This window comes from Pseudophryne corroboree, chromosome 2, assembly GCF_028390025.1.
Source record: "Pseudophryne corroboree isolate aPseCor3 chromosome 2, aPseCor3.hap2, whole genome shotgun sequence".
NCBI classification, from domain to species: Eukaryota; Metazoa; Chordata; class Amphibia; order Anura; family Myobatrachidae; genus Pseudophryne; species Pseudophryne corroboree.
In genome coordinates, this window is record NC_086445.1 from 886,766,373 (window position 1) to 886,776,910 (window position 10,538).

General features: G+C 42.1%; 1 protein-coding gene across 3 annotated transcripts; it reads left to right on the plus strand.

Annotated features, from left to right (window-relative positions):
• The first annotated feature begins 4,827 nt into the window (after positions 1-4,827).
• On the plus strand, positions 4,828-10,531 carry LOC135049961 (serine-rich adhesin for platelets-like). Of its 3 annotated transcripts, none has more exons than XM_063955997.1 (5): positions 4,828-5,529; positions 6,244-6,321; positions 7,773-8,237; positions 8,340-8,528; positions 8,673-10,531. In XM_063955997.1, the coding sequence occupies exons 1-5, from the start codon at positions 5,076-5,078 to the stop codon at positions 10,526-10,528; spliced, it is 3,042 nt and encodes a 1,013-aa protein (XP_063812067.1). In that variant the 5' UTR covers positions 4,828-5,075; the 3' UTR covers positions 10,529-10,531. The 3 variants fall into 3 exon arrangements, with proteins under 3 accessions (XP_063812067.1, XP_063812068.1, XP_063812069.1); XM_063955998.1 differs by having other exon boundaries at positions 4,829-5,529; positions 8,691-10,531; XM_063955999.1 differs by lacking the exons at positions 4,828-5,529; positions 6,244-6,321 and adding an exon at positions 6,774-6,870.
• Positions 10,532-10,538: the final 7 nt, after the last annotated feature.

Below are 10,538 nucleotides of genomic sequence, written 5' to 3' on the forward strand. Positions count from 1 at the left end.
CCACAAGGCATGGCACTACATGTCCCAGGCTGCCCTCTCACATCCCTGACAGCCCCAAGGTCTTCAAGCTATCCCTGCCTGGCAGCATGGGTTGGACAAGTAGTGAGTGTGTGGGAGTGAGTGTGTGGGAGTGAGTGTGTGGGAGTGAGTGTGTGTGTGTGTGTGTGTGTGTGTGTCCTGCACCCCGCGATGACAGGGCGCCCTCATCAAGGCACAGCTGCAAGCCTTCACTGATGAGACGCCCATGGCTAGCCGCTAAACGGGACGCTCCTAGTCCTCCCCCACAAGGCATGGCACTACATGTCCCAGGCTGCCCTCTCACATCCCTGACAGCCCCAAGGTCTTCAAGCTATCCCTGCCTGGCAGCATGGGTTGGACAAGTAGTGAGTGTGTGGGAGTGAGTGTGTGGGAGTGAGTGTGTGTGTGTGTGTGTGTGTGTGTGTCCTGCACCCCGCGATGACAGGGCGCCCTCATCAAGGCACAGCTGCAAGCCTTCACTGATGAGACGCCCATGGCTAGCCGCTAAACGGGACGCTCCTAGTCCTCCCCCACAAGGCATGGCACTACATGTCCCAGGCTGCCCTCTCACATCCCTGACAGCCCCAAGGTCTTCAAGCTATCCCTGCCTGGCAGCATGGGTTGGACAAGTAGTGAGTGTGTGGGAGTGAGTGTGTGGGAGTGAGTGTGTGTGTGTGTGTGTGTGTGTGTGTGTGTGTGTGTGTGTCCTGCACCCCGCGATGACAGGGCGCCCTCATCAAGGCACAGCTGCAAGCCTTCACTGATGAGACGCCCATGGCTAGCCGCTAAACGGGACGCTCCTAGTCCTCCCCCACAAGGCATGGCACTACATGTCCCAGGCTGCCCTCTCACATCCCTGACAGCCCCAAGGTCTTCAAGCTATCCCTGCCTGGCAGCATGGGTTGGACAAGTAGTGAGTGTGTGGGAGTGAGTGTGTGGGAGTGAGTGTGTGTGTGTGTGTGTGTGTGTGTGTGTGTGTGTGTCCTGCACCCCGCGATGACAGGGCGCCCTCATCAAGGCACAGCTGCAAGCCTTCACTGATGAGACGCCCATGGCTAGCCGCTAAACGGGACGCTCCTAGTCCTCCCCCACAAGGCATGGCACTACATGTCCCAGGCTGCCCTCTCACATCCCTGACAGCCCCAAGGTCTTCAAGCTATCCCTGCCTGGCAGCATGGGTTGGACAAGTAGTGAGTGTGTGGGAGTGAGTGTGTGGGAGTGAGTGTGTGTGTGTGTGTGTGTGTGTGTGTGTGTGTGTGTGTGTCCTGCACCCCGCGATGACAGGGCGCCCTCATCAAGGCACAGCTGCAAGCCTTCACTGATGAGACGCCCATGGCTAGCCGCTAAACGGGACGCTCCTAGTCCTCCCCCACAAGGCATGGCACTACATGTCCCAGGCTGCCCTCTCACATCCCTGACAGCCCCAAGGTCTTCAAGCTATCCCTGCCTGGCAGCATGGGTTGGACAAGTAGTGAGTGTGTGGGAGTGAGTGTGTGGGAGTGAGTGTGTGTGTGTGTGTGTGTGTGTGTGTGTGTGTGTGTGTGTGTGTCCTGCACCCCGCGATGACAGGGCGCCCTCATCAAGGCACAGCTGCAAGCCTTCACTGATGAGACGCCCATGGCTAGCCGCTAAACGGGACGCTCCTAGTCCTCCCCCACAAGGCATGGCACTACATGTCCCAGGCTGCCCTCTCACATCCCTGACAGCCCCAAGGTCTTCAAGCTATCCCTGCCTGGCAGCATGGGTTGGACAAGTAGTGAGTGTGTGGGAGTGAGTGTGTGGGAGTGAGTGTGTGTGTGTGTGTGTGTGTGTGTGTCCTGCACCCCGCGATGACAGGGCGCCCTCATCAAGGCACAGCTGCAAGCCTTCACTGATGAGACGCCCATGGCTAGCCGCTAAACGGGACGCTCCTAGTCCTCCCCCACAAGGCATGGCACTACATGTCCCAGGCTGCCCTCTCACATCCCTGACAGCCCCAAGGTCTTCAAGCTATCCCTGCCTGGCAGCATGGGTTGGACAAGTAGTGAGTGTGTGGGAGTGAGTGTGTGGGAGTGAGTGTGTGGGAGTGAGTGTGTGTGTCTGTCTGTGTGTGTGTGTGTGTGTGTGTGTGTGTGTGTGTGTGTGTATGTGTGTGTGTGTGTGTGTGTGTGTCTCTTGACAGCCATTCATGACAGCCCTTGTCACCCTGGCATTCATGAGACCTTGCTGGATGCTTTATGTTAAGCTAACACTAGTCCTTAAACTTTTCAAAAGGATTATATTTCCCCCCCAAAAAAAAAATAACTCATGCCAATAATTAAAAAGTCCAACGCCCTACCCCCTCAAACCAAACCCATTATTCAGCTTCCGATATCCAATTGGTTGGATATGATATATGTCAGATGATGCATTATCTTACCACACAGCTGAACCAATGAGAAACTTAGAATATTAGGCAGTAGGATGGTTTGTTTCACATTGATTATAAAAGCCAAGATCGACCCTTGCTTAGGCGCCATTTTGAGAACAGCGCTCATGAGTGTCAGCGTAAGTAATCTGTATTTACCCACTGCGCCAGAGACCACTAAACCGGGTATGCTGTATTCTATTGATTTTTTACAATAAGATAATTGTATTTCCTGTTAAGGTAAATTTCAAACTTTCATCTAATTCTATTCTTCACAGTTAGAAGAAAATATAGGTCGTTTCAGACAAATACAAAACACACACACTCTTTATAAATGTTTCCTCCTCAAGATCTACATAATACCGAGTTCACTATCACTAGCTGCTTGGTTTTTTTAGATTAACTCCTTCTGACAGTCAAATGCAGCAATCTACATTAATGTGTTACATCCATCTTAAAGATACCCTCTGCTAACCATACCACACCTCGGCCCTGCATCCATTACAACCAATCGTACTACAGTTACTGGAACAGTTTTATCTGGCTTTGTAAACTTATCTGGTTTTGTGATAACATAGCTGTGTTTTATTGCCGTTTTGCAGTCAGAGTGACTGACAGTACGTTCCCAATTACAAAATGGCGCCGATTAAACTCCATGCTTGGCTGCCTGTTCATCATGCTAAAGACATCTAGCATCACTGCACAGATACACAGCTATGTCACCCAACCCTTATCACATTGCAGAGCCCTGCAGGGTGTGGCAACTGTGTCTTGGATGTGAGGAAGGATTATTGTCACAACATACATTTGTGCTATCCCACATAGATAAATACACTAGGGATGACTATCGTTCATCTATGAATCAAATTAATTCAAGGTTTATGACCGATGTAGAATACTTTTCCCAGCGATGGTGGAGAACCTATGTTTTCTGTACATCACTATCTCAGCCTAAACCAATATTTATGTATGTTCTAAAAATATATATATATATATATATATATATATATATTTTTTTTTTATAACGATCGTAGTTTAGACCACAGCACCCGTGACTCACCACCCCTGATCTTTGATTGGTCAGCGGGTCTTTCATGGAAGCTAGGATGGCCATCTATGACTGAAACCATATATGGTCTCCCATAGCACAGTTAGGGGTCTATTCATGTAGCATTGAAAAGACCTTTTTTTGGCGGTAAACAGGGCTTTTCTCTGCCTACTGCAATTCACAGAGCGGGTTAACGTGTAGAAGTCTCTGACTTCTCCAGCGTTACCCCCGCTCTGTGCCTGAATCGCATCACCATACCTTTGAATGGTGAGTGCGATTCATGAAGGTGTGGAAAGCTCTGCTTTCCGCTTCTCCATGGAGTCCAGGTTCGCCATCTCAGGACGCCGTAACCTGAACTGTAGTGCGGAGACATCAGGGAAGCTCAATGCTTCCCCGATCACTGCTCTGCACCTCGCGCTGGCTCTGCCCCCCGACCTCACAGCAACTACTGCGGGCTGACGGGAGGTAAACACCCTGCGCATGCGCAAAGTGACCCTCCGCTGTACCCCGCGCATCGCTGGGAAGGACCGCTGGAGCAGACCTCACCGCAATAGCCCTAGACACCGCAGCGCATCGTCTTAAGGGTAAGTATACATTAATTGCTACTTATCACAGCTATACATCGCATCAAAGCAATGCGATGTGTAGTGATAAGTATCAATTATGTTTTCGTTTTCTGTATGAATAGACCCTTTAGTGACCATATTTGTCCACTCACACTTTTCACATCGCAGCTGAACACACCCATGGCCATCCCACTTAAAACACTGTTACTTGAGAAATAGTTATGCTGCTGATATTGATTTGGTATTGCCATGAGCGGTTATTTGTGCATTCAAGCAGTGCATACGCCCAGTGCGCTGCGTCCTGTGTCCGCAGTCACCGCCGCCTGCCCGCTCCCCGTCTGCAGCAGACGCCGTGGACTGTGTGGGCGTCCGCTGTAGCCGTCTCCAGTGACAGATACTAGAGGTCATTACTGACCTCTAGTGTCTGTACGTCGCTGCTATGGCAGAGATCTCATGACGTCTCTCCCATAGTGATCTATTCATGAAGCATTGAAAAGTGTGTTAAAGTGAGCCAGTGGAGAAGTTGTCCATGGCAACCAATCCGCTGATATGTATAATGTATAATGTAAAATATTTCATAAAAGAAAAAAAATATGAAAAAAAAAAATCTCAAACACGTTGTGATTCACAATGAAGGCAGGAAAGTGATCGTACCCTTATATTTGGTATGAGCCGCAGGTGTTGAGAAAGCAGTAGGCTCCAGAGTTTAGAATCACAAATGTTACCCAAAGCATGCAGAGATTGTCCGTCTTGATTATGGAATAAGGCACAGCATGGCAAACCAACGCGTTTCTGGACTATGCTGTCCCTTTTTCAAGGTCTATATCAGGTTTGAATAATTTTAACATTGATGGGGAGAAACAGATGGTTTACTACCATCGATGGATGTTTCAAGGCTAGTGAATTATTTGGCATCTAAGTATCAGTGCATGGCTCCAGATAAATTGAAAACATAATTCTTAATTAATAAATGATTAATAGAAAAAAATTATAGAACATATATATAGAATTATTTAGTAAATCTTTGTCTTTATTTAGATTGTCTTAGTTTTAAAAAATGGCAGAGGGTGGTAGCAGAAAACGAACCTCACTTACTCAAGATGAAGCTGAAACATCTCACAGTCAGAAGAGTCACAGTGATGCTTCTCATGATGAATATGAATCTCCTGATGAAGGAAGCATCCACAGGGCCCCAAAGTTCACAGATGATGAAACAGACACCCTCATTGACCAAGTTATTCATCATACATGTCAGCTATTTGGTCCCGAAGCTTTTAATGTACACCAGAAATTTAAAAATAATACTTGGGAAGAAATAGCAAAATCTGTGTCTACAGCTCGAGATATACATCGAACTCCTGAAAGCTGCAAAAAGAGACTACGTGACTGTAAGAGGAAGACAAATCATAAAATAAAGTGTAGAAGAAAACTCCAAAAGGTTTGGGAGAAAAAACTAGAAGAGCACTTTAGAATGGTACAAGATGACGAGAGGCCACCCACTGGTTCCCAGGGTAACTATTTTACAAACTATAAATATGTATATAACTATATCTAGATAGATAGATAGATAGATAGATAGATAGATAGATATATTAGCGTATTGTCCATGAAAAATATCAATCCACCAGATGTGTGTGTGTCTATATCTATATACACACAAACATAGGTGGAGTATGCCATAGCCCAATATCAATCAATAAAATAAAAAATGTTTACACATATATTTTAATGGGAGAGTAAGATAGTGAAAAATTTGTTTTATGATGGCAAATGTGAAAATAATTATTTTAATACACAACATTATAAAGAAAATTACATAAATTGACCTTCAGGCTGTTTGTATAATGTGTATATGAAACAAATTAATTGTGTAAATATACACACACTTTGTTTAATGCACAAAGTATGTTAAAAAATTGTATAAAATGACCTTACGGGTTTGTGTATAATGTGTATATTAAACATAAATGCACTCTGTGCTTCAATTTGGACACCATCGCCATGCGATCTCATTATGATATGCAGTTAGTACAAATACTTTCAAATTGTATATCCAAATTAGTACCTGAACCCATCATTTAGGATAAGGTTTACTCAATGTGTGTGTGTGTGTGTGTGTGTGTGTGTGTGTGTGTGTGTGTGTGTGTGTGTGTGTGTGTGTGTGTGTGATATTAAAATGTTTAGTAACTGTAATATTTTTATTTTATTTTTTATATTTGCTAAAGAACTTAAGGTTGCTCAAGAAAAAAATCAAAAGAAAACACATAAGAAAAAGCAGAAGAATTTGGAAGAGCAACAGTCTGGTAAAAAATTTAAAACAAAAGTAAAAACGTTACAACTAAACAGTAAATAATGTTTGCAATATTGTATGATGTTATATCGTGAGTTATATAATAAATAGTTTATGTAAGATATTTCAAAATATAGTGCATATGAAAACATATACTGTTAATTTCTTTGTTCTATTGAGCCAAAATAAATACTTTGGTCATAATTAAAAATCAATGTAAATTTTTTTTTTAAATACATATATAATTATTAGCTGAAAAAAATAGTTAATTGCTAAGTAAATGCTAGTATAATCAAAATAAATTAATTAAATTAAAATCTCTTACTTATGTCTCTCGTTTTATCAACGAGATATACCAAAAGTTAACTGATTACTTTGTAATTGATTATCAATAATTACACTTATAAAGGACATTCTACGAACGCTGCTGCCGCCAATGGGTAAAATTGCAGGCGCAAAGGAGAATTATGCCATTCTTTGTCAGCCCAATCCTGCTGCTGATGCTACTCTTCTAAATGCTGTAAATGTGTGGACTACAGGCAACCCTCACTATGTTATATATGTAAGATATCCGAACTTAATTTTTTCATGTAGGAGGTCATTAGGTAGATAAACATTGATTGGGCTACTAAAAGTCAACATTTATTATGTAGACATGGTCATTAGATTGACATGAGAAATAAGTAGACCTGAGTCCAACCTTCTTAATTTAATTAGTTATTTTTCTTCCTATTTAAGGATCAACTTGGACAACAATTGGGAATGGGAACCTGCAAATAATACAGCGGTAGCTGAGCTAGGCACCTTACACAACACATCACTTAACGAGGAATGTGAGAACAAAAACAGAATTAAAAACCCATGTTGAAATTTTTTACTATATAACTAAGTACCGACAACCCTTCTCCATACACTTATGTCTTGTCACTATTCATCCACGCAAGGCCGACCAGTAATGATTTTTAACTGTCACCCCCTTACCGGCCACACAGATAAGTGTTAGAGCTTTGTATTAGACTCACCTTTTTTTTTTACAGATTTTTAGTCAAATATTTCCACAGTGTGTTGTAAATTGCTACCTACTTTCCTGAGTTAGCGTTGAACCTAAAAACATACACACATGCTATCTAGCATCTTATTCTAATTTTATAAACATGCCCTCCTACTGTAAAATAATATTGTGCTAGCTATAATGTTTTACCCTATGTTGTAGAAATAAATCAAAAATTGGATTAGAAGCTATATTATTGAGCCAAAAAGGCTTTTTTTCTGTTGTAATAAAATAATAATAATAAATATAATAAAATATTATATGTATTAAAAAATATTAGTAAAAAAATATAAGTAAATACATTTTTGAGGTATGCTTTACACAGTTTTATAATGCTAGAAATATTGTAATGTCTATCAAATATTATGTATTTATATGTATGCAATGTTAAATATACCTATTATTTATTTCAGGTTCCTTTACAACAATTTCAAGGAAAGTTTCTTTTTCTGAAACAAAAACAGTTATGACAGACAATTTTCCTCCAACTGCGGATGAACCATCAGTGATGCCACATATTTTAACATTGGACAATCCTTCCATGGTGGACGAACCATCAATGCTGCATCATGATGCAACAGCGGACCATGCTACCATGTTGGACCAACCATCAATGCTGCAACATACTTCGACAGTGGATGATACTTCCTTTGTGGCCGAACCATCAATGCTGAAACATTCGGCAAGAGTGGATGATCATTCCACGGCGGACCAAACATCAATGATGCAAGAATATTCTTCTGTGGTTCAAAGTTCCACTACGGTAGAGACTTCCACGGTAAATGAAACATCCATGAGGCAAGAACAATCAACAATGGATGATCCTTTCATGGAGGAAGAAAATTCAACCATGCTAAACCCTTTAATGTTAGATAAAGGTATTTATTTTGATCAATATAATTAAAATGTACTATCATTGATATTCAATATGGTTAAAAACTATGTTTAAGATTAATGGTATTTATCTATTATGTTTTAAGCCATAGAAAGCAACATGGTGACTGCCACACAGACACAGGATAACATTAATGAGGAGCCTGTATTGCACAGCCAGAAAAGTAATATTGATACAGAAGATACCAACCAGGTGGAATTGAATGCAGAGACTGCACATTCTAGTGTAATTGACCATGGTCTTCAAGACCAATTCCTGGACTCTACAAATCAAGGTAAATTTTTTTAATGTATAAAACATAGATTTTAATGAGATCCACTATCATTAATAGATACTGGTTTTTTTATAACTTGATTTTTTGGTTCTTCTAACTATACTTAATAAATTGTCTGTAAATTGATGTATTAACTGTACCTAGAACTTTTTATACACACAGAATGTGACGTTAGCAGATCACAAACCATTAGCCAACAGGATTCTTTAAAGGAAACCATGCAGCTAATTGAGAGGAATAGAAATGAAGAAATGAAAAAAATTGAACATCAAATAAATCAGCTGAATAATAATATACAGATTCTCAACACAACACAAAGACAACAGAATCAAGCACTTGTCACTCTTGCAAATTTTTACGATCATCTTGTTTCATCACAGAATGTGGCAGCAATCAACTACCAACAGATGCAGCACAGTATAAATCAAATGCTAGCATGGCAGTATGAGACTATTACCATCACACGCATGATTTCCACTTTCATGCAACTGTTGACAGAAGAAAGACAAAGAATGTCCAGATCAGATAATCCTTCTTGTATATCCAATGCTACAGCAGGAACCTTTGTATCCAGCTGTACACGTGGAGACTATGTAACAAGCTCTACACACAGAGAGTATGCAACGAGCGCTGCACCTGGAACCTATCTATACACCACTTTACCAGGAGAATCTGTATCCACCCCTGCAGCAGGAACAGATGTATCCACCACTTTACCAGGACCCTATGTATCCACCACTGCAACAGTAACCTATGTATCCACCACTTTACCAGTATACTCTGTATCCACTGCTGCAGCAAGTACCAATGTTTCCACCACTTTAACAGGACCATATGCATCCTACACTTTACCAGGACCCTATGTATCCACCACTGCAGCAGGACCCTATCTATCCACTACTTTAACAGGACCCTATGTATCCTCGACATTATCAGAACCCTATGTATCCATCCCTGCACCAAGACCCTATGTATCCACTACTTTAACAGGACCCTATGTATCCTCGACATTATCAGGACCCTATGTATCCATACGTGAAACAGGACCCTGTGTATCCTCCACTTTTGCAGGACCCTATGCATCCATCCCTGCACCAAGACCCTATGTATCCACCACTGCAACAGAACCCTATGTATGCACGACTGTAACAGGACACTATGTATCCTCAACTTTAGCAGAACCCTATGTATCCATCCCTGCATCAAGACCCTATGTATCCACTACTTTTACAGGACCCTATGTATCCTCCACTTCAGCAGGACCCTATGTATCCACCACTGCAACAGAACCCTCTGTATCCACGACTATAACAGGACACTATGTATCCTCAATTTTAGCAGAACCCTATGTATCCATCCCTGCATCAAGACCCTATGTATCCACTACTTTTACAGGACCCTATGTATCCTCCACTTCAGCAGGACCCTATGTATCCACCACTGCAACAGAACCCTCTGTATCCACGACTGTAACAGGACACTATGTATCCTCAATTTTAGCAGAACCCTATGTATCCATCCCTGCATCAAGACCCTATGTATCCACTACTTTTACAGGACCCTATGTATCCTCCACTTTATCAGGACCCTATGTATACAACAACTTACATGGAGACTATGTATCCACTGCTTATAGAGGCCTCAATGTATCCACCACTGCACCAGGGCCCTATTTATTGAAGCCAAAACCAGGACACTCAGAATCCACTACTGGACAAATTGCCTCAGAATCCACCGCTGACTCAGGACCCTCAGAATCCACCGCTGCAACAGGAAAGTATAAATCCACCGCTGCACCTGTACCCTCTGAATACAGCCCTGAAAACACAAATTTGAGAAGCATAGCTGTAGCATCAGAAGTGCATTCAAGATTGCAATTGGCTTATCGACCTAGCTCAAGCTATGATGAGAATATGGATCTTCGAGTCAGATTAGAGCGTGCAAATATTCAAATTCAACATTGGAAGAGACAGGAAGCTAACGATGAGGATGAAGCTTAAATATTAAAGG